Here is a 25,581-nt window from a genome sequence, read left to right as displayed (position 1 = left end):
CGATACAAAGGCAAGCAGTACATGGCCACCGGATCGGACCGGACCCCCTCCACAAGGGAGAGTGGGACATAGAAGAAAAAGAAAAGAAACGGCAGATCAACTGGTCTAAAAAGGGAGTCTATTTAAAGGCTAGAGTATACAAATGAGTTTTAAGGCGAGACTTAAATGCTTCTACTGAGGTGGCATCTCGAACTGTTACCGGGAGGGCATTCCAGAGTACTGGAGCCCGAACGGAAATCTATAGTTTTTCAAAATGTGTACAAACAATTAATTGATTAACGTGGACCCAGTCCCGAACTAGTGATGGGTTGATGAGGCGTCATGTAGCCTTTGGACACATTGCAAAAGTGTGTCACTAAATACTGACATCTGCTGGACATTAAAAATCCCTACATGCAACCTATGGACCTAGTACAGTGCTTTCCAACCACTGTGCCGCGGCACACTAGTGTGTCGTGGGAGATATCTAATTTAACATATTTGGGTTGAAAATATTTGTTTGCACACCAGTAATTAAAGTCTGCAAATGATGTGTTGTTGTTGAACCGTGTAATACTCTTCCATATGAGTAGGTGGCAGCTGGTAGCTAATTGCTTTGTAGATGTCCGAAACAGCGGAATGCAGGGTGTAGGTAAAAAGGTATCTAATGCTTAAACTAAAAGTAAACAAAAGGTGAGTGCCCCTAAGAAAATGATTTGAAGCTTAGAGAAGGCTATGCAGAAGGAAACTAAAACTGAACTGGCTGCAAAGTAAAGAAAAACAGAATGCTGGACGACAGCAAAGACTTACTGGGTAGCAAAGACAATGTACATCCGAACATGACATTACAATCAACAATGTCCCCACAAAGGAGGATCAAAACAACAGAAACAGTCTTGATTGCTAAAGCAAAGTAGATTTGGGAAATATTGCCCACAGGAAAATACCAAAAAAAAAGAGAAAAAGCCACCAAAATAGGAGCGCAAGACAAGAAGTAAAACACTACAGACAGGAAAACAGCAAAAAACTCAAAATAAGTCACGGCGTGATGTGACAGGGGGTGACAGTACACCTACTTTGAGACAAGAGCTATAGTCATGCATGCTTAAAGTCATATCCAATAATTGCGACAATGACTTTTTACTGTGCCCTGCGATGAGGTGGCAACTTGTCCAGGGTGTACCCCGCCTTCCACCCGATTGTAGCTGAGATAGGCGCCAGCGCCCCTCGCCACCCCAAAAGGGAATAAGCGGTAGAAAATGGATGGATGGACTTTTTACTGTAAACTGAGTTTCATATTTTTAATGATTTCTGCTGTTGGTGTGCCGCTGGATTTTTTCAACGCAAAATATGTGCCTTGGTTCAAAAAAGGTTGAGAAACACTAACCTAGTCTATACAATAATATAAACCAAGTCATTGTATTTCATTTAAATAAAAATATTTTTTCAATCTTTTTTAGATGCAGTCAATAAATAATGTGAACATGTATCATAACATGGAAATCTAGAGAACGTATTGTGGATGAGGATGTTTGTGGACTGGGAATTTTTATTTTTTTATTTTTATTTTTTACATGCGCTCTGAATACGCACTGTTGACTGATTGATTGAAACTTTTATTAGTAGATTGCACAGTTCAGTACACATTCCGTAAAATTGACCACTAAATGGAAACACCCGAATAAGTTTTTCAACTTGTTTAAGTCGGGGTCCACGTTAATCAATTCATGGTAAAAACATAATGAGCTGGATTTGAACCAGTGCCCTAAGGAACTCAGCATAAGCAAGTATAGCCCTCCACTCTACCAACTGAGTTATCAAAGAGATCGGCTTTTAATGTTTTTTAATGGAACCAGATGGGTTGTGTGGGTGGGACAATGCTGGGTGATGAAGCAGAAGAAGCAAAGCAGCTTGTTAAGACTTTACCTTAGAAAACCCCTTGTACCGAAACGGTTCAATACAAATACACGTACCGTTACAGCCCTACGAAAAGATCGAGTAGAAACTTTGAGAGAACAGAATGAAACGACAAGGAAATAAACACAAATACCTTTTTTTTTTTTTCCCCCGAGTCTGCTCCATGATCTTCGACGACAATAAATGACAAATAAACAACGACAGAAGTGCGGCGATTCTGTTGGCAGCAGCATCTCGTTTACAAATGCACTTCCTTATGAACACAGGTTGGCGCGCAGGTGCCACACAGTTTGCGTATCGGTCACGTGACTAAAACAGCTCATGATCGGTCACGTGACTTTCTAAAAGCGGTACGCGCACCGACACAGGGTTACCATTTAGTGGTCGATTGTAGGGAATATGTACTGTACTGTGCAATCCACTAATACAAGTTTCAATCAATCAATCAATCAAAATATCTCCAATACACTTTCCAGACAATAATCCAAGACATTAAACAAAACTACTATGACAAATGAAAGAGAAAATTAAAGATATTTACGAAAGAATGAAACAAAAACAAACGATACACTTCCATCCATCCATTTTCTACCGCTTGTCCCTTTTGGGGTCGCGTGGGGTACTGGAGCTGTCACGCCAAATTTCTTCTCCCTACTAACCCCCCCCCCCCTTACCATTTACTTCCGGGGTCATGGTTAATAGAGACGTTTTGTTAACGCTATATTATAAAAAATATAACGCTATATTGTAAAAATACAGACGTTTTGTTAAGGCTATATTATAAAAAATTTTTTTTAAAACAATTTACAAACGCAAGCTATGGGATGACATAAGAGGAAATGTGACCCCGGAAGTAAATGCGTCATCCCATGTTTGTAAACTGTTTTTTTACATTTTTTTTATAATATCGCGTTAACAAAACGTCTGTATTTTTTCTAATATAGCCTTATATTTTTTATAATATAGCTTTAACAAAACGTCTGTATTAATCGTGACCCCGGAAGTAAATGGGGGGGGGAAGGTTTTTGTAGGGGGGAAGAAATTTGGCGTGACAGAGCCTATCTCAGCTGCATTCGGGCGGAAGGCTGTGTACACCCTGGACAAGTCGCCACTTAATTGCAAGGCCAACACAGATAGACAGACAACATTGACACTCACATTCACACACTAGGGCCCATTTAGTGTTGCCAATCAACCTATCCCCAGGTGCATGTTTTTGAAGGTGGGAGGAAGCCGGAGTACCCGGAGGGAACCCACGCAGTCACGGGGAGAACATGCAAACTCCACACAGAACGATCCCGAGCCAGGGATTGAACTCAGCACTACTCAGGACCTTCGAATAGTGAGGCACATGCACTAAACCCTGTTGCACCGTGCTGCCTCTTTTTCTTCACTTGTCTTACATTATTTATTGTTTTTTTTTTGTCTGCTTTTCTACTGACGTTTAGTAAGATAATCAGCATTTTGCCGTTTGTTCTTGCAACTGGACTTCCACTGAACCACAGCCTTGTACCGGTCCATGGACAGCGATAAACCGTGTGGCCAAAAAGACCTCAACAGCAAAAAAAAAAAAAAGTCAATAGATAATAACTGTCGAAAACAGACAGATATTCAACATAAATGCATATACTTTTTGGTGTTTTATTTTATTTAAAAGCATTATGACAACCAATGTATTTGTGTCTGGCAAATTACATTATCAAGCTCTCGAGCTGGTAAAAATAAATCGTCAGGTCAATGAGGTCAACTCGGAAACAAAGCAAAATTAATTTGGGTTGGAATACTTTGAACACTTCCAATTTTCCTGATGCACCAAAGCAATTGTGTGTTGTCATCATAGATATTCTGTCATTTTGGAATAAAGTTCAAAGGAACTATCTCAATTAAAAGGACATTTGCGATGAATTGGATTGCATTTCTTGCAAATGTACATGTCAAAAACTCTATAAAGTAATGTTAAGAAAAGGAACTATCCAGAAGTTTCCATGTGAGAACAGAAACCATATGGACTAAATGTTCTATAGTTTAAAATGTGTACAAACAAAATATGTCCATTATACAAATCCTGTTTCCATATGAGTTGGGAAATTGTGTTAGATGTAAATATAAACGGAATACAATGATTTGCAAATCATTGTCAACCCATATTCAGTTAAATGCACTACAAAGACAAGATATTTGATGTTCAAACTCATAATCTTTATTTTTTTCTTGCGAATAATAATTAACTTAGAATTTCATGGCTGCAACACGTGCCAAAATAGTTGGGAAAGGGCATGTTCAGCACTGTGTTACATCACCTTTTCTTTTAATAACAATCAATAAACGCTTGGGAACTGAGGAAACTAATTGTTGAAGCTTTGAAAGTGGAATTCTTTCCCATTCTTGTTTTATGTAGAGCTTCAGTCGTTCAACAGGGGTCTCCGCTGTCGTATTTTACGCTTCATAATGCGCCACACATTTTCGATGGGAGACAGGTCTGGACTGCAGGCGGGCCAGGAAAGTACCCGCACTCTTTTACTACGAAGCCACGCTGTTGTAACACGTGGCTTGGCATTGTCTTGCTGAAATAAGCAGGGGCGTCCATGATAACGTTGCTTGGATGACAACATATGTTGCTCCAAAACCTGTATGGACCATTCAGCATTAATGGTGCCTTCACAGATGTGTAAGTTACCCATGGTCTTGGGCACTAATACACCCCCATACCATCACAGATGCTGGCTTTTGAACTTTGCACCTATAACAATCCGAATTGTTAATTTCCTCTTTGTTCTGGAAGACACCACATCCTCTGTTTCCAAATATAATTTGAAATGTGGACTCGTCAGACCACAGAACACTTTTCCACTTTGCATCAACAGTCCATCTCAGATAAGCTTGGGCCCAGCAAAGTCGACGGCGTTTCAGGGTCTTGTTGATAAATGGGTTTGGCTTTGCATAGTAGAGTTTTAACTTGCACTTACATATGTAGCGACCAACAGTAGTTACTGACAGTGGTTTTATGAAGTGTTCCTGAGCCCATGTGGTGATATCCTTTACACACTGATGTCGGTTTTTGATGCCGTACCGCCTGAAAGATCAAAGGTCCGTAATGTCCTCGCTTACGTGGAGGGATTTCTCCAGATTCTCTGAACCTTTTGATGATTTTACAGACAGTAGATGGTAAAATCCCTAAATTCCTTGCAAAAGCTTGCTGATAATTTGCTTACAAAGTGGTGACCCTCACCCCATCCTTGTTTGTGAATTACTTAGCATTTCATGGACGTTGTTTTTATAGCCAATCATGGCACCCAACTGTTCCCAATAAGCCTGCACGCCTGTGGGATGTTCCAAATAAGTGTTTGATGAGCATTCCTCAACTTTATCAGTATTTATTGCCACCTTTCCCAACTTCTTTGTCACGTGTTGCTGGCATCAAATCCCAAAGTTAATGATTATTTGCACACAAAAAAAAATGTTTATCAGTTTGAACATCAAATATGTTGTCTTTGTAGCATATTCAACTGAATATGGGTTGAAAATGATTTGCAAATCATTGTATTCCGTTTATATTTACATCCAACACAATTTCCCAACTCATATGGAAACGGGGTTTGTACTTTCCACATAATAATCCAAGACATTAAACCAAACTACTACGACAAATGAAAGAGAAAAATTAAACATATTTGCGAGGGAATGAAACAAAAACAAACAATACACTTAGGTGATGATTTTTTTTCTTGCCGTGAAAAAAATTCAGTGTGCAATATGTAGTAGGTGTTTAGCTAGATTTTTTTTTCAGCGATGTCCGATATTGTTTTTGTTGCCGATATTTGATACTCCGTTATTGTCAAACTCTTATCAACCAATACTGATATATACAGTTGCGAAATGAACACATTGTTATGCCTAATTTTGTTGTGATGCCCCGCTGGATGCATTAAACAATGTAACAAGGTTTTTCCATAATAAGAGAATAACTTTAACTCAAGTTATGGAATTTATTTATTATTGAAGTTACAAAGTGCATTTTTTTTTTTTTTAACATGCCTCAAAACAGCAGCCTGGAGTTTGGGACATGCTCTCCCTGAGATAATCCTGATACCCACTACAATTATGGGAAATACTATACTTTAACTTTCACAAAGTGCATTATTTATTTATTTTGTTTAAACATGCCTCAAAACAACAGCTACAAAAACAATGAAGGCTCACAGCTTGCGTCCAGAGTTTACTAGAGTAATAAAGTAAACAATTGCATAGTCCTCCTTTGGTATAAGATTGCCTGGTATACTGTATAACAGGAAATTATAAACTGGGCTCAATCTGCCCTGCTCGAACATATTTGTATGAGTAACAAAAATGTGCTGCAAGCTAGTGGTGAGTGCTTGAAGTGGCCTAGCAGTCAGCCAGAGCTTCTGAAATGCTGCGTTGAGACAGGGCACTTCCGTTCACTGCAAGCTGCTTTCGGTGTTTGATTTTCATCCATCTTCCGCTTGTATTCATCGTGTATCTCCTTATGATTGTTGAAGAAGTGGGAGATCAAATTGCTTGTATTAAAGGAAGACGTCTTGGTTCCTCGTCGCATAACCAACTTTTTGCAGTCATTGCAAATTGTCAGTTTTTTGTCCGTCAGACACACTTTAAAATAATCCCAAACCATAGACATGGTGTCGTTAGTCAGTCACTAAGCGAGCTTGCTTGTTAGCCACGGCTACAGCACCGGCAACAACACATTCTTGTAGTTATGCTCCGCTCGCGGCGATTTGATGAGGTCATCAAGCGTCGCCAGTAAACCTCTCATGCTGCAGTCGTCAACTACTTTGTCGTGTGTGGGAGAAGGGAGGGCTGACTGGGAGACGCAACTGCTCTGAACTGCTCCCTACGTCTGTGTTTTACCGGATATGTACCGCTCTGTACAACAGCATTTTAAAAAGTCATTTATTTTACTTTTTGAAACCGATACCAATAATTTCCGATATTTCATTTTAAAGAATTTATCGGACATTTCTTCTTTTTTTGAATTATTTATCTATACATAGTGCAATCCTATTGGTGCGTAATATACATTATTTATCACTCATTTTGTATTTGTCGTTACGTTTTATTTTGTTACTGTATGTATGTTAAAATCTGCACTGCAACCTAAAAAAAATGCCCATGGTGGGATAAATTAAAGGGGAACATTATCACCAAACCTATGTAAGTGTCAATATATACCTTGATGTTGCAGAAAAAAGACCATGTATTTTTTTAACCGATTTCCGAACTCTAAATGAGTGAATTTTGGCAAATTAAACGCCTATCTGTTTATCGGTCTTGTAGCGATGACGTCAGAACGTGACGTCACCGAGGTAACACACCCGCCATTTTCATTTTCACATTACAAACACCGGGTCTCAGCTCTGTTATTTTCCGTTTTTTCGACTATTTTTTGGAACCTAGGAGACATCATGCCTCGTCGGTGTGTTGTCGGAGGGTGTAACAACACTAACAGGGAGGGATTCAAGTTGCACCACTGGCAAGAAATCTGCCGCCAGACCCCCATTGAATGTACCAGAGTGTCTCCACATTTGACCGGCGATGCTAAGACAGACATGGCACAGAGATGTATGGATAACCTGCAGATGCATTTGCAACGATAGTCAACAAAATCACAAAGGTGAGTTTTGTTGATGTTGTTGACTTATGTGCTAATCAGACATATTTGGTCACGGTATGCTAACATGCTACGGTAATCGATGCTAACATGCTATTTACGCTAGCTGTATGTACATTTGAAACCAGATACCCACATTTAATGCGAAACAAACACTTACCAATCGACGGATTTAAGTTGCTCCAGTGTCACAAGATGCCAAAGTCCTGATCGTTTGGTCCGCACATTTTACCGGCGATGCTAATAAGGCAGCCATGCTATGGGCCACTTCATTAGGTACACCCACGCTATGGCCGAATAGCGTCAATAGCTATTTGCTCAATAGCTTCAATTTCTTTTTCAATTTCGTTTTCGCTATCTGCCTCCATACTCCGACCATCTGTTTCAATACATGCGTAATCTGTTGAATCGCTTAAACCGCTGAAATCCGAGTCTGAATCCGAGCTAATGTCGCTATATTTTGCTGTGGTAACCGCCATGTTGTTTGTATTGGCAGCACTGTGTGACGTCACAGGGAAATGGATAGTGGTTTCGAAGAGAGCGAAAATAAGGCACTTTAAAGCTTTATTTAGGGATATTCCAGGACCGGTAAAATTTTGTAAAAAACTTCAAAAAATACAACAAGCCACTGGGAACTGATTTTTATTGTTTTTAACCCTTTTGAAATCGTGGTAATTTTCCCCTTTAAGGTTTATCATTGTAGTATTTTTTTATAATGTTGTTTAGACTGTGGGAAGTTACCCGCGTATTTTGGAACGTTTCTGCGGTGAAAAAGGGAACTGGAGACGCCGTGCCCCTTTTCTCTGCATACATACAGCAAGTTTAAGCTTGTAGAGACAAAGTGCCCACAGGCCAGGGTATTCCATTATTATAGATGGCACAGAAAACGAAAACTACAAAAATGTCGGTACAATGTGCCGCATACGGTTGAGAATGAAGAAAAGTGTTTTTATGTCGCTTGTGTTTGACAGACTTCCAGCAGCTGGTTGGTCGTCCGGATGGAGTTACCCCTCTACCGCAGGAAAGGAGCTCGCCTTTGACGCAGGAGGTTACACAACTCCCCCACATTAAAGAAGAAGAGGAGGAACTCTGTCTTCGAGGGCCAAAGTTGCTCCTGACTGGTGTCTCCATGGAGACTGAAAACCATGAAGCCAAACTACCTGAGTCCTCACGGCTTCTCCACAGTCCAAGTAAGCAGCCTTCATGCAGCGGTTCACCACAACACATGAGCACAGAAGCTGAGGGAGGATCGCCAGCTGACAACCTCTTAGCTCCACTTTCAGATACTGAGGTTAAAGATGAGGAAGACATTCAAGAACATTTAAACACAGACTGGGGAAGTGATATGAGGACTTACACCAATGACAAACACTCTGAATGCTCTGAAAAAAATACAGGTAAGACATATGGGAGAAAGGAGAAAAACCTTTTAGTTGTTCATAATATGGTGAAATATTCTCTGTTAAGTATAATAGGCTAAAACACACAGGAGGAAAAGTAGGGATGCATGATATTTATGTTTTTAAGCTGAAACCGTTCACTTCTTGCTCCTGAATGCCAGTAACTTATTACCGTATTTTTCGGACTATAAGTCACAGCGACTCTTGTGTGAAATTATTAACACATTACCGTAAAATATCAAATAATATTACTTATCTCATTCGCGGAAGAGACGAAGAAAATGTCGGCAATCGTCACATACACGTCAACCAATAAGAATTTGGCGGGGGAGAGTCATGGCAGAAGTGCATTGTGGGTGATGGAATGCTAACTGCTATATGCTACTGCCGTAGCTATTAAAATGGATTATTTCGTCGTTGGCGGTAACTTATAAAAACTGAGAAGGGCTGAACAAAAATGGCACCGAAAAGGAAATCATGTACTGCAGACTACAAGCTGGACGTAGTGAAATATGCAGCAGAAAACGACAAGAGGAAGCGGCGCATACCTTTGGAGTTGGCAGAGTTGTTTAGAAGCGACATCGAGGAAGAAGATTTCATGGGGTTCAGCGATTAGGAGTGACAGATTGTTTGATAAACGTATAGCATGTTCTATATCAGGGGTAGGGAACCTATGGCTCTAGAGCCAGATGTGGCTCTTTTGATGACTGCATCTGGCTCTCGGATAAATCTGAGCTGACGTTGCTTGACACGGTAAGTAATGATTAATTCCGCTTGTAATCACAGTGTTAAAAGTAACGTTGAACATATAAAACATTCTCGTGCATTTTAATCCATCCATCCGTTTTCTACCGCACCTGTTCAAGAAGTTGCGTTAATGGTAAAAAGTTATTTATTTATTATTGGTTAGTGTGGGGCTTGCCCTCCTGGGGGTTCTTCAGACCCCCAAGCACCGACATGAGAGCCTGTTTCAGGGTTACAATATTGTTTTATTTTTCAGTAAGTCTCTCAGTTGCTTTCCAGCAATTGTCTTTTTCTCTTTCGTTCTCGCTCGCACTCCGGCTCCAACCCCAACCCCGTCTCTCCTCCTGGCTGCTGCTTATAACATAGCGACAGGTGATTAGATAAAAAGGCCCAGGTGGGCCATTTACACACCTGTCGCTGATTTCGAGGCCGGTCCTGGCACACCCTGCTTCGCTGCAGGCCTGCAGGCCACACCCCCTTCCACAGTTAGCTTCAGAATAACTATGTTACTACAGAGAATAACCAACTTATTATACTCTATAAATGTTGGTTTTACTTAAAAATGTACGTGATTAGTTGTTTTCAGTGTAAAAAAAATATTATATGGCTCTTACGGAAATACATTTTTAAATATTTGGCTTCTTGGCTCTCTCAGCCAAAAAGGTTCCCGACCCCTGTTCTATATGTTATAGTTATATGAATGACTCTTACCATAATATGTTAGGTTAACATAGCCGGCACGTTTTCAGTTGGTTATTTATGCCTCATATAACGTACACTTATTCAGCCTGTTGTTCACTATTCTTTATTTATTTTAAATTGCATTTCAAATGTCTATTCTTATATAACATATATCGTCGCACTGGAGTATAAGTCGCATTTTTGGGGGAAATTTATATGATAAAATCCGTTTTTTTCCTTCTTTATTATGCATTTTCAGCCGGTGCTACGTATAATATATAAATATACGGTCTAGCTCCATCCTATCTTGCCGATTGTATTGCACCATATGTCCCGGCAAGAAATCTGCCTTCAAAGGACTCCGGCTTGTTAGTGATTCCCAAAGCCCAAAAAAAGTCTGCGGGCTATAGAGCGTTTTCCGTTCGGGCTCCAGTACTCTGGAATGCCCTCCCGGTAACAGTTTGAGATGCCACCTCAGTAGAAGCATTTAAGTCTCACCTTAAAACTCATTTGTATACTCTAGCCTTTAAATAGACTCCCTTTTTAGACCAGTTGATCTGCCGGTTCTTTTCTTTTTCTTCTATGTCCCACTCTCCGGTCCGATCCGGTGGCCATGTACTGCTTGCCTGTGTATCGGCTGGGGACATCTCTGCGATGCTGATCCGCCTCCGCTTGGGATGGTTTCCTGCTGGCTCCGCTGTGAACGGGACTCTCGCTGCTGTGTTGGATCCGCTTTGGACTGGACTCTCGCGACTGTGTTGGATCCATTGTGGATTGAACTTTCACAGTATCATGTTAGACCCGCTCGACATCCATTGCTTTCCTCCTCTCCAAGGTTCTCATAGTCATCATTGTCACCGACGTCCCACTGGGTGTGAGTTTTCCTTGCCCTTATGTGGGCCTACCGAGGATGTCGTTGTGGTTTGTGCAGCCCTTTGAGACACTAGTGATTTAGGGCTATATAAGTAAACATTGATTGATTGATTGATATATTATTTTTTACATTTAGATATAACAGTGTTTTCTGCACACATTTAACAAACTTGGTCAACATTTAACATGTTGTACCAAATTGAAGGGGAAGTGATAAACATGATAAACAAGTATCCAAAATATAGTAATATATACAACCAGTGTTAAGGTGTACTTTTCAAGTGAATCCTCAAGGCCTTTTTTTCAGCTTCTTCAGCCGCCGGCGTCTCCTTAGGCCATGTCGACACAAACATGAGTACTTCTACGGTGTTAAATAATCTCCATCCACACAATTGTTGTCTCTAAACAGTCTCTGTCCACTCGCCAATGCGTTTTACAACTGTCGTGCACATTTTGTCCAATCAATAGCCCAGGAAAGCCGCTCACTTGGTGGCATTAGACCTATGTTAGTTACAATATACTAGACGTTATTGATTGATTGAGACTTTTATTAGTAGATTGCACAGTACAGTACATATTCCGTACAATTGACCACTAAATGGTAACACCTGAATACGTTTTTCAACTTGTTTAAGTCGGGGTCCACGTTAATCAATTCATGGTACAAATATATACTATCAGCAAAATACAATCATCACATAAGTTAATCATCATAGTATATACATTGAATTATTTACTTTATTTACAATCCTAGGGTTGGGATGTTGAGCGGGTTTCACCTGGGGGGTTGATATCAGCACTTCAGTCATCAACAATTATATCATCTCAGAAATGGACTTTGAAACAATGTTAAATGACGTGCACAATATATTTTAGATTAGCCCAGTAGGGCTGCTACATTTAATCAACTAAATTGATTAGAAAAAAGATTTGACTTACGTTCTGTTGCTTCAATTAATCATTCAATGAGTGTAACTTATAAGTATAAAATCCAGACCGCGTGTATTGTGTGGAACTTGAAATATGGCAACATAGTTTATGTAAGGCCGCTGCAATTGAGTTTACACCAGCGCGGCGGCGAACAGTTTTGCTTCACGGTGGCAGAGGGGTTAGTGCGACTGCCTCACAATACGAAGTTCCTGCAGTCCTGGGTTCAAATCCAGGCTCGGGATCTTTCTGTGTGGAGTTTGCATGTTCTCCCCGTGACTGCGTGGGTTCCCTCCGGGTACTCCGGCTTCCTCCCACTTCCAAAGACATGCACCTGGGGATAGGTTGATTGGCAACACTAAATTGGCCAAAGTGTGTAAATGTTGTCTGTCTATCTGTGTTGGCCCTGCGATGAGGTGGCGACTTGTCCAGGGTGTACTCCGCCTTCCGCCCGATTGTAGCTGAGATAGGCACCAGCGCCCCCCGCAACCCCGAAGGGGAATAAGCGGTAGTAAATGGATGGATGGATATATATATATATATATTTTTTTTTTAATTTATTTATTTATTTATTTTTATTTATTTTATTTTTTTTTATCCATGCACACATGTTGAAAGTGCAATTTTGATGCTGATGTTATTTTTTTTTGTTAAAATGAAGATTATGACAAATCGAAAAATAGTTGTTTATTTAGAGGGGACCTACAAAACCCAAAAGCAGTGAAGTTGGCGGATTGTGTAATTTGTAAATAAAAACAGAATGATTTGCAAATCCTTTTCATCTTATATTCGCTTAAATAGACTGCAAGGACAAAATATTTAATGTTCCAACTGAGAATTTTTTTTTGTTGAAAATAATCATTATTTTGGAATTTAATAGCAGCAACGCATTGCAAAAAAGTTGGCTTAGGGGCATTTTAACAATTTTTACCGTTGTGGTATTTTAGGCTTCATAATGTGCTACACATTTTCAATGTGAGACAGGTCTGGACGACAGGCAGGCCAATCTAGTACTCGCACTCTTTTACTACGAAGCCACGCTGTTGTAACACGTGGCTTGGCATTGTCTTGCTGAAATAAGCAGGGGCGTCCATGATAACATTGCTTGAATGGCAACATATGTTGCTCCAAAACCTGTATGTACCTTTCAGCATTAATGGTGCCTTCACTGATGTGTAAGTTACCCAGGCCTTGGGCACTAATACACCCCCATACCATCACTGATGCTGGCTTTTGAACTTTGCATCTATAACAATCCGGATGATTCTTTTCCTCTTTGATCCGGAGTACACGACGCCCACAGTTTCCAAAAACAATTTGAAATGTGGACTCGTCAGACCAGAAAACACTTTTCCACTTTGCATCAGTCCATCTTAGATGAGCCCGGGCCCAGCAAAGCCGGCGGCGTTTCTGGGTGTTGTTGATAAATGTTGTTCGCTTTGCATAGTAGAGTTTTAACTTGCACTTGCAGATGTAGCGACGAATTGTAGTTACTGACAGCGGTTTTCTGGGGGGTGTTAGGGGGTAACGGGGGGGGTGTATATTATAGCGTCCCGGAAAAGTTAGTGCTGCAATGGATTCTGGGTATTTGTTCTGTTGTGTTTATGTTGCTTTACGGTGTGGATGTTCTCGTGAAATGTGTTTGTCATTCTTGTTTGGTGTGGGTTCACAGCGTGGCACATATTTTTAACAGTGTTAAAGTTGTTTATACGGCCACCCTCAGTGTGACCTGTATGGCTGTTGACCAAGTATGCCTTGCATTCACTTGTGGGTGTGTAAAAGCCGTAGATTTTATGTGATTGGGCCCTCAAGCAAAGGCAGTGCCTTTAAGGTTTATTGGCGCTCTGTACTTCTCCCTACGTCTGTGTACACAGCGGAGTTTTAAAAAGTCATAAATTTTACTTTTTTAAACTGATACCGATAATTCCTGATATTACATTTTAAAGCATTTATTGGCTGATGATATCGGCAGTCCGTTATTATCGGACATCTCTAGCTCTAACATAACAAAATGTGTAAAAAAGTGAAGCGCTGTAAATACTTTCCATGGGGCGGCATAGCTCGGTTGGTAGAGTGGCCGTGTCAGCAACTTGAGGGTTGCAGGTTCGATTCCCGCTTCCGCCATCCTAGTCACTGCCGTTGTGTCCTTGGGCAAGACACTTTACCCACCTGCTCCCAGTGCCACCCACACTGGTTTAAATGTAACTTAGATATTGGGTTTCACTATGTAAAGCGCTTTGAGTCACTAGAGAAAAGCGCTATATAAATATAATTCACTTCACTTCACACTTCCAGATGCACTGCAGGTTTGTTGTCATTTCATTCAGCTTATTGTCTAATCAACAGCAGCCATGAAGAAAAACTTTTGCCGAGCAGCTCATGACGCAGTTATGGAGCCTTTGGAGGATGACGACATCTTGCACGAAGACTTTTCTTCTGAGAGCCAGGAGAGCTCAGACGACTTTGGTCCTGACATTAAAGATCCTTGCAGTTCTGAGGAGGAGGAGGAGGAAAAGGAGGAGAAAAATGGCAACATTGACAGTCAAGATGTTTGGAGGTCACGGAATAGAGAAATTTTGTGGTCGCCATCGCATGAGGTCGCGTTGCCTTTTTTGCCTCCTCCAATTTGGAACTCTGGACCCACGAACTATGCCGTGTCGAGAATCCGGAGCCCGGAAACGGCATTTGGACTTTTTTTCCCCGAGGACATAATGCAACATCTCCTGCAGATGACCAATTTGCAAGGCCAAAGGTCCGTCACGGCTTGGCAAGACATAAACATGGTGGAGCTGCGGGCCTACCTGGGCCTCCTCATTCTGTCCGGGATTTTCAAGTCCCGGCACGAATCCACAAAAAGCATGTGGGACGGCGAGACCGGACGATCGGTATTTGCCGCGACCATGAGCAAAAAGCGTTTTGTCAGCATCAACAGGGCGGTGAGTTTTGACGACGAACTCTCCCGGCCAACCCGCCACATACGGGACAACCTGGCCCCTATCAGAGACGTCTGGACCAAATGGAACACCCTCCTTCCCCGCATGTTCAACCCATCCAGAGACGTCTGCGTTGATGAGCAATTTATCCCATTTAGGGGCCATTGCTCTTTCAAATTGCTCATACCGCCAAAACCTGCCAAATATGGCCTGAAGATCTGGACCCTGTGCGACGTTGAGACGTCCTACGCGTGGAACATGCAGGTCCACACTGGAACGCCTGCTTCTGCAGCAGCCGGGGAGGTCGACCAGGGAATGAGGGTCGTTCTGGAACTCTCCGATGGCCTCGAGGGCCACACGATAACCACAAATAACTTTTTTACTTCCTTCCCCCTTGCTGCGGAGCTCCAAAAAAAGAAGATGGCCTTAGTGGGGACAATAAGAACTAATAAGCAAGAGCTTCCCCCACAGCTGGTCAAAATTGGAGGCAGAAAAGTTCTGTCTTCAAAGTTTGCCTTCACAGAAAAAAGGACGTTGGTCTCATATGTGGCAAAGAAGGGGAAAAATGTCCTCCTTATGAGCACAAAGCACCGGGAGCCAAAAGTCCAGGACACAGGAAAGAAGGAACCCCAGATGATCCTTGACTATAATTTGTGCAAAGGAGCTGTAAACCGCCTAAACCAGGTAATCACAATTTTGCATCACTTGTTTTATTTTTTACAATTTTCTTTCCGTCTTTCCTGAACATGAACACACTTAACAGCATAATTCTGTTATGAATTGGTCAAGGATGTGACCCCAGGATGCAGAGACGGGAGGCAAGGTTGAATTACAAAAAGGGGAAATTCAATAAGTCCAAAAAGGGTAACAAAAGGCGATGGGGCAGAAGTGCACACCGTGAATAAACAAACAAAAACAGGTCCCTCAGTGGTCGGCAGGGGAAAAGGCCAGCGCGCACCGAGCCCAACAAAAAGGTCCAACACAAAATCCTTTTCACCTCAGGGAGGCTAGGAAGCAAACACAAAGAGGTGAGGAATTTCAGGAATAAGGAGAGACAACATACCAGGATTGACGAAGTGAAGCAGGCACATGCACGTGGGAGGTGCAGGAGAAAGTAACTGTCAGGACCCAGCTGTCGGTGACGAGCTTAAAGGGGAACATTATCAGCAGACCTATGTAAGCGTCAATATATACCTTGATGGTGCAGAAAAAAGACCATATATTTTTTTAACCGATTTCCGAACTCTAAATGGGTGAATTTTGGCGAATTAAACGCCTTTCTGTTTATCGCTCCGGAGGCGATGACATCAGAATGTGACGTCGCCGAGGTAATACAGCCGCCATTTTCATTTTCAACCCATTGTAAACATTGGGTCTCAGCTCTGTTATTTTCCGTTTTTTCGACTATCTTTTGGAACCTTGGAGACATCATGCCTCGTCGGTGTGTTGTCGGAGGGTGTAACAACACTAACAGGGAGGGATTCAAGTTGCACCACTGGCCCGAAGATGCGAAAGTGTCTGCCGCCAGACCCTCATTGAATGTGCGGGAGTGTCTCCACATTTTACCGGCGACGACAGACATGGCACAGAGATGTATGCAGATGCATTTGCAACAATAAATTCAACAAAATCAAAAAGGTGAGTTTTGTTGATGTTGACTTATGTGCTAATCAGACGTATTTGGTCGCGGCGTGACTACCAGCTAATCGATGCTAACATGCTACGCTAATCGACGCTAACAGGCTATTTACCGGCGGTGCTAAAGCAGACATGGCATAGAGATGTATGGATAACCTGCAAATGCATTTTCAACGATAAAGTCAACGAAATCACAAAAGTGAGTTTTGTTGATGTTGACTGTCAGCTAATCGATGCTAACATGCTACGCTAATCGATGCTAACATGCTATTTACCGGCGGTGCTAAAGCAGACATGGCACAGAGATGTATGGATAACCTGTAGATGCATTTGCAACTATATTACGCTTCCTTCCACCCACATTTAATGCGAAACAAACACTTACCAATCGATGGATTTAAGTTGCTCCAGTGTCACAAGATGCGAAAGTCCTGATCGTTTGGTCCGCACATTTTACCGGCAATGCTAACGCAGCTATTCGGCCACGCTATGGCTATGAATAGTGTCAATAGCTATTCGCTCAATAGCTTCAGTTTCTTCTTCAATACTTTCATACTCCAACCATCCGTTTCAATACATGCGTAATCAGTTTAATCACTTAAGCCGCTGAAATCCGAGTCTGAATCCGAGCTAATGTCGCTAATCTTGCTGTGGTATTCGCCGTTGTTTGTTTACATTGGCAGCACTGTGTGACGTCACAGGGAAATGGATAGTGGCATCGCAAATAGCGAAAATCAAGCACTTTAAAACCCCCATTGAATGTACCAGAGTGTCTGCACATTTGACCGGCGATGCTAAGACAGACATGGCACAGAGATGTATGGATAACCTGCAGATGGATTTGCAACGATTAAGTCAACAAAATCACAAAGGTGAGTTTTGTTGATGTTGTTGACTTATGTGCTAATCAGACATATTTGGTCACGGTATGCTAACATGCTACGGTAATCGATGCTAACATGCTATTTACGCTAGCTGTATGTACATTTGAAACCAGATACCCACATTTAATGCGAAACAAACACTTACCAATCGACGGCTTTAAGTTGCTCCAGTGTCACAAGATGCCAAAGTCCTGATCGTTTGGTCCGCACATTTTACCGGCGATGCTAATAAGGCAGCCATGCTATGGGCCACTTCATTAGGTACACCCACGGTATGGCCGAATAGCGTCAATAGCTATTTGCTCAATAGCTTCAATTTCTTTTTCAATTTCGTTTTCGCTATCTGCCTCCATACTCCGACCATCTGTTTCAATACATGCGTAATCTGTTGAATCGCTTAAACCGCTGAAATCCGAGTCTGAATCCGAGCTAATGTCGCTATATTTTTCTGTGGTAACCGCCATGTTGTTTACATTGGCAGCACTGTATGACGTCACAGGGAAATGGATAGTGGTTTCGAAGATAGCGAAAATAAGGCACTTTAAAGCTTTATTTAGGGATATTCCAGGACCGGTAAAATTTTGTAAAAAACTTCCAAAAATACAACAAGCCACTGGGAACTGATTTTTATTGTTTTTAACCCTTTTGAAATTGTGATAATGTTCCCCTTTAAATACACCTTAGTGGGGATTTGTTGCCAGTGTGCCTCGCTGGGGACTAATTAACTGAAGAAAACTGACACCATAAAAAAGAGAAGGCAGGGAAATGACAAAACACAACAAATACCTCACACAATTTCATATCATTTTTATTTACATCATGTCCGAAAAGGAGTAGGAAGAAGCAAAGCTTATTTAATCCTGCCCCTTTCCCACTTCAGAGCGTTAACAAATATATACATTCATTTACTGACCTTTTTACAGTAAAATGACATCCGTGAATGAGTAATACAACAGTTTTGTGATATGTAATTAAGTCAGTCATTACCAACATACTGAGATGAAGAATATCTTATTTGTAATAAGGTCGAAAGTATTTCTCATAGTTCTTCTTCTTTGAACTTTGTAAGCACTATTAATTTCAACAACCTCTTAAATTGGATCATATCAGTACCAGTACAATGTTTAACTTGTTTACTTAATCCATTCCATGATTTAATTCCACATACTGATATGCTAAAGCAGGGGTCGGGAACCTTTTTGGCTGAGAGAGCCAAAAAGCCAAATATTTCAAAAAGTATTTCCGTAAGAGCCATATAATATTTTTCTTAACACTGAACAAGACTAAACGTGTGCATTTTTAAGTAAGACCAACATTTCTAGAGTATAATAGGTCTCTTATTCTTCATAATAACATTGTTATTCTGAAGATAACTGTGGAGGGGCGTGGCCTGCGGGCCTGCAGTAAACTGGGGTGTGCCAGGACTGGCCTCGAAATTAGCGACAGGTGCGTAGATGGCCCACCTGGGCATTGTTATCTAATCACCTGTCGCTCTGTTATTAGCAGGGGTTGGGGCTGGAGCCAGAGCGCGAGCAAGAACGAAAGAGAAAAATACAATTGCTGGAAAGCAACTGAGAGACTTATTGAAAAATAAAACAATATTGTGAAGTGAATTGAATTATATTTATATAGCGCTTTTCTCTAGTGACTCAAAGCGCTTTACATAGTGAAACCCAATATCTAAGTTACATTTAAACCAGTGTGGGTGGCACTGGGAGCAGGTGGGTAAAGTGTCTTGCCCAAGGACACAACGGCGGTGACTAGGATGGCGGAAGCGGGAATCGAACCTGCAACCCTCAAGTTGCTGGCACGGCCGCTCTACCAACCGAGCTATACCGCCCTGTAACCCTGAAACAGGCTCTCATGTCGGTGCTTGGTGGTCTGAAGAACCCCCAGGAGGGCAAGCCCCACACTAACCAATAATAAATAAATAACTTCTTACCATTAACACAACTTCTTGAACAGGTGTGGTAGAAAACGGATGGATGGATTAAAAATGCATGAAAATGTTTTATATTTTGAACATCATTTTTAACACTGTAATGACAAGTGGAATTATTCATTACTTATCGTGTTAAGCAATGTCAGCTCAGATTTATCCGAGAGCCAGATGCAGTTATCAAAAGAGCCACATCTGGCTCTAGAGCCATAGGTTCCCTACCCCTGTGCTAAAGGTTCGAAGTGTTGTACGTGCATACAAATGTTTTAAATTAGATTTTCCCTCAAAGTTATATTTCTGCTCTTTAGTTGAGAAGAATTGTTGTACATTATTTGGTAGCAGGTTATAGTTTGCCTTTTACGTAATTTTAGCTGTTTGCAATTTTACCAAATCATCGGACTTTAATTTTTTGACTCAATAAATAATTAAAGTTCGATGATTTGGTAAAATGTTTTACTAAAGTGGCTGTAAACAATTGTCGACTGTGTTTAATCACGCTTTGTTTCTTGTCAGGGACCGATGTCCCTTTGGGACAGAGGACCCTATTGAATTTCTAAGGTTTTATTATTATTCTTTATTATACCGCCGCCTCTGCGAGCTGTAATTTGACCCCTTAACATGCTTCAAAACTCACCAAACTTGACACACACATCAGGACTGGCGAAAATTGCGATCTAATCAAAAAACCAAAACTCAAAATTGCACTCTAGCGCCCCCTAAGAAGAAAACAAAGACAAAACTGTCTCTAACTGACCCCGCGACCCGACCTCGGATAAGCGGAAGAAGATGGATGGACTTCCAGTAGGAACGTCGTAGAAACATGAAACAAAAACCACTACGTAGGTCTAAGTTAGACCTATATTTCATACACTCTTACCTCCCAGCTAAAATCAACAGGAAGTTTGCAATTCCCCCTTCAATACAAAAGTTGGCTAAAAATGTTTCGCTTTTTTTCAAACATTATCTCCTCTGAGGCCGTTTGTCGTTTCGGCTTCAAATTAGCAAGAGAAGAGAGATTGAACCCTTCCGATTAAAAGTTGATGAAATAGTTTTAATCGCTGCTACGGTTTTGATTTTATCAGGCTTCAAAAAACCGCTCCGCTGAAAACCATTTCAAAGATGGCCGCCGTGCGCAGACACAGTGAGGGAGACGTTTATTTTTAATTTCTTTCTTACCGTCTGCTGCTGTTGCGCACGCACCAACATTCGTGGGGGAGGGGCTGTGATTGTCTTTACCAAGATGGCTGCCAGGTGCCGTAGCTAAGCCGGTATGTTTTAAAGTTGTCGTTTGCCTGCATGTCGTAAAAACAACCGTCCGACATTCTTTATTTTGGGGTACTTACATGTGGTGCCTGACTGTTGTGGCGTTTTAAGGCCAACTGCACTTTTTATGCTACGGTAAAGACATTGAATGGTTTGGATTTGATTTTATCAGCCTTCAAAGAACCGCTGCATTGAAAAACAATTCTAAGATGGCCGCCGTGCGCTCACACAGAGAGGTGGATGTTTTTTTTTTTGTTTTTTTCTTCCTGCCGCTCCCAGTATGTCATCTTATAAATGGCATAAACGCGCCAGTGATACATTATTTGAATAATATTAACATGAGTTGTGCTTCGCCCTCGTGTGAAATATTTGTTAAGATGGTTGCCGGCCAGGGCTTCACGGGGTGAGAGGGGTTAGTGCGTCTGCCTCACAATACGAAGGTCCTGCAGTCCTGGGTTCAAATCCAGGCTCGGGATCTTTCTGTGTGGAGTTTGCATGTTCTCCCCGTGAATGCGTGGGTTCCCTCCGGGTACTCCGGCTTCCTCCCACTTCCAAAGACATGCACCTGGGGATAGGTTGATTGGCAACACTAAATTGGCCCTAGTGTGTGAATGTTGTCTGTCTATCTGTGTTGGCCCTGCGATGAGGTGGCGACTTGTCCAGGGTGTACCTCGCCTTCCGCCCGATTGTAGCTGAGATAGGCGCCAGCGCCCCCCGCGACCCCAAAAGGGAATAAGCGGTAGAAAATGGATGGATGGATGGGTTGCCGGCCAGCTAACGCTTAACCGGGCTTGGGTCGCGGGGGCAGCAGCCAAAGCAGTCCCGTCCATCGCTGCTTGATTTAATTTTTAATTTGTGTTTTTGAATTGTTCAGGAATGTTTTTGTCATGTGACCTTTTTTTTTTTTTGCAGGCTTGTGCACCCTTCACTTGTAGAAGGAGGACACACAGGTGGCCAATAACACTTTTCTACCACATGGTGGATGTGTCGTGCTACAATGCGTATGTCCTCTTCACGGCAGTGCGCCCAGAATGGAACCGCGGGAAGTCGTTTAAAAGACGCCTGTTCCTGGAGGAAATCGGGAAATCATTGACCACCCCGGCCATTCTACAAAGGAGTCGTCTGCCCAAAGCACTGGCTGCGGCAAACCTGGTTGAGCAAACACGGATGCAGCAGGAGGAGGAGCAGCGGCCACGGCGGGGGTCCTTAGGTAAACGAAAACAGTGTTCCATGTGCACACGGAGGAAGAGAGTGGTTCTCCAGTGCAATATTTGTGGAAAAGCAACATGCAAAAACCACCTCAAAATGCTATGTGACTCATGCCAATGATATTAATGTATACTGCTGGTTCTAGAGATGTCCGATAATATCGGACTGCCGATATTATCGGCCGATAAATGCTTTAAAATTTAATATCGGAAATTATCGGTATCGGTTTCACAAATTAAAATGCATGACTTTTTAAAACGCCACTGTACGGAGTGGTACACGGACGTAGGGAGAAGTACAGAGCGCCAATAAACCTTTAAGGCACTGCCTTTGCATGCCGACCCAATCACATAATATCTACGGCTTTTCACACACACACACACAAGTGAATGCAAGCCATACTTTGTCAACAGCCATACAGGTCACACTGAGGGTGGCCGTATAAACAACTTTAACACTGTTCCAAATATGCGTCACACTGTGAACCCACACCAAACAAAAATGCCAAACACATTTCGGGAGAACATCCGCACCGTAACACAACAAACACAACAGAACAAATACCCATAACTCCTTGCAGCACTAACTCTACCTAGCCCCGTCCCCCAACTCAAGTGCCCCCCACCCCCCCGACCCCGGCCACCTCAACCTCCTCATGCTCTCAGGGAGAGCATGTCCCAAATTCCAAGTTGCAGTTTTGAGGCATGTTAAAAAAAATAATGCACTTTGTGACTTCAATAATAAATATGGCAGTGCCATGTTGGCATTTTATTCCATAACTGGAGTTAATTAATTTTACAAAACCTTGTTACATTGTTTAATGCATCCAGCGGGGCATCACAACAAAATTAGGTATTATAATGTGTTGATTCCACGACTGTATATATCGGTATCGGTTGATATCGGAATCGGTAATTGAGAGTTGGACAAAAGCCATTATCGGACATCTCTACTTGTCATCCTCGCCCGAACCTGAGGACGACTTGGTGGTGTGAATGGATCAAACATAACGACGGCGAGGAATTCGTTGACCAGATTTGTATTTGGTCAAGCGAGCCTTGGACTGGAACTGCAGCTTCCAGGAGAAAAGTATGGGGCTGATGTTACTTTCTTTCCCTGTTTACCAGGACAATTTATCCTTAAATACCTTTTACATGAAGACACTTCCTCTGTGTTGGGATAGTCCTGGGACTGGCAAGTCTGGACTAGGGTCGTACGTAATACCGATACTAATAAAGTACCACGATTTCTAATTAATTGAAATTGGCATTATACTGACTTTGAAAAGTACCGGTACCGTTCTTTAATCGGAGAGCCGAGGCGCATGATGTTGATTGTGTCAAGTGGAAGAATGTCAAAAAAAAAACAATTCCACTGGTTAATAAAGAGTGTGTGTGAAGCACAATATGGAGGTGTTTGGACTTCAAAACTAACGGTAAAGGTGACGCTTAAACAAGGAAGCGCCGCTCTTCAAGTGTTGCTTTAAAGGCCTACTGAAAGCCACTACTACCGACCACGCAGTCTGATAGTTTATATATCAATGATGACATATTAACATTGCAACACATGCCAATATTGCCGGTTTAGTTTACTAAATTGCAATTTTAAATTTCCCGTGAAGTATCCTGCTGAAAACGTCGCGGAATGATGACGCGTGCGCGTGATGTCACCGGTTGTAGCGGACATGTTCTTCCAGCCCGATCCAAGCTATAAGTAGTCTGCTTTAATCGCATAAATGCACAGTTCTCTGGACATCTGTGTTGCTGAATCTTTTGCAGTTTTTTCAATTGATAATGGAGACGTCAACGAAAAAAAATGTTGGTGTATTGCGGTCGGCTGCAGCAAAACAAACACAGCCGGTGTTTTGTTTTGTTTTTTACATTCCCTAAAGATGGCGGTGAAGCTTTAATATGGAACAGAGCCGTCAAGCGAACATGGTTCTCTACCACATGTCAACCGGCAGGTTTCGGTGAGAAAATTGTGGTAATGAGCCGGCTCTTACAGTAGACATGAGCGGAGCTTGTGTCGTTCTTCCTGCAGCTGTCAACGAGACAGCTGCGACTCTCTTGGCTCCTCCGTGGCTTCCTCAGAGACACTGGCGGTCACCAAACTCCTCCGACTTTCAGGTATGACTATATAATCTCACTAAAACACTAGTAACACAATAAGCAGATAAGGGATTTTCCAGAATTATCCTAGTAAATGTGTCTAATAACATCTGAATCGCTCCCAGTGCCCTTTTTTTTCTAGTCCTTCACTCTCACTATACTCATCCACAAATATTTCATCCTCGCTCAAATTAATGGGGAAATTGTCGCTTTAATTGTCATAACGTGGACTTTGGTGGGTTTTGTTTTCCCGTGGTGCATAGCGATTGAAGCGGGCACGGCGTGAAGGTAAAGACATCTTTTATTTACACTATTAAAAGGAACAAACAAAAGGCGCGCACAAGGCGGAGAACAAACTTGGCTATAAAAACAAAAACTTGAACTGAGGCAAAACTATGAACATAAACTAAAACTTGCACAATGGCAGAACTATGAACAACTAAAACGAAAACACTTACTGTGACCGAGAAAAGAGTATGAAAAACAGCATGGATATCATGGGTTTGTAGAGGTTGAAGTCGCCAGGCTGACTACCTGGCAACTGTGGCTTAAATAATACTGTGGTTATTGAACAGGTGCGTGAGTCAAAACAAATCAGGTGCGGGACATGACAGGTGAAACTAATGGGTAACCATGGAATCAAGACAAGGGAGCGAAAAGGCAGGAACTAAAAACAGTCCGAAAACCAAACAGGACATAATTTAAACAAAACATGATCCCAGACATTAATAAAGCATTTCTGATTCTGATTCCGACTCTAAAAATACTTTTTGCAAACCAGTAATTCTAATCCGCAAATGTGCCGTTGTTGAGTGTCTGTGCTGTCTGGAGATCAGCGGAGTAACCGTGTAATACTCTTCCATATCAGCAGGTGGCAGCAGGTAGCTAATTGCTTTGTAGATGTCGGGAACATGGTTGGTCGTGATCACAATGTGCAGACGACAGCGGGAGGCAGGGTGCAGGTAAAAAGGTATTTAATGCTTAAACTAAATATAAACAAAAGGCATTGAAGCTTTGGGATGGCAATGCAAAACGAAGCTAAAACGGAACTGGCTGCAAAGTAAATCAAAACAGAATGCTGGACGACAGCAAAGACTTGCAGTGTGTGGAGCAGCAGACGGTGTCCACAAAGTACATCCGTACATGACATGACAATCAACAACAAAATAGGAGCGCAAAACAAGAACTAAAACACACAGAAAAACACCCAAAAAGTCAGGGCGTGATGTGACAGGTGATGACAGTACACCTACTTTGAGACAAGAGCTATCGTGATGCATGCTTGGTTATGGTTTGAATTCATATCCAACAATTGCGAGAACAACTTTTTATCGTCAATATCGGCTGCTGAATTTCATTTTGTAATGTTTTCTGCTGGTGGTGTGCCTCGAAATTTTTTCAATAAAAAAAATGTGCCTTGGCTCAGAAAAGGTTGAAAAACA

General features: G+C 41.9%; 1 protein-coding gene across 3 annotated transcripts in view; it reads left to right on the top strand.

Moving 5' to 3' along the window:
* Positions 1-25,581, top strand: part of LOC133537498 (piggyBac transposable element-derived protein 4-like) — a 42,179-nt gene extending 16,598 nt beyond the window's left edge. For 2 of the 3 annotated variants that reach the window (XM_061878565.1, XM_061878566.1), the window contains exons 2-4: positions 8,512-8,937; positions 14,512-15,782; positions 21,735-25,581. In XM_061878565.1, coding sequence (XP_061734549.1) covers positions 8,512-8,937; positions 14,512-15,782; positions 21,735-22,151 — 2,114 coding nt within the window. In that variant the 3' untranslated portion in view covers positions 22,152-25,581. The remainder of the gene's footprint in view (positions 1-8,511; positions 8,938-14,511; positions 15,783-21,734) is intronic. The other variant, XM_061878567.1, reaches the window with a different exon arrangement.

The sequence above is a fragment of the Nerophis ophidion genome, linkage group LG18, assembly GCF_033978795.1.
Source record: "Nerophis ophidion isolate RoL-2023_Sa linkage group LG18, RoL_Noph_v1.0, whole genome shotgun sequence".
In the NCBI taxonomy this organism is placed as follows: Eukaryota; Metazoa; Chordata; class Actinopteri; order Syngnathiformes; family Syngnathidae; genus Nerophis; species Nerophis ophidion.
Note: the sequence above shows the minus strand (reverse complement) of the source record. Positions and strands in the feature narration are given on the sequence as shown.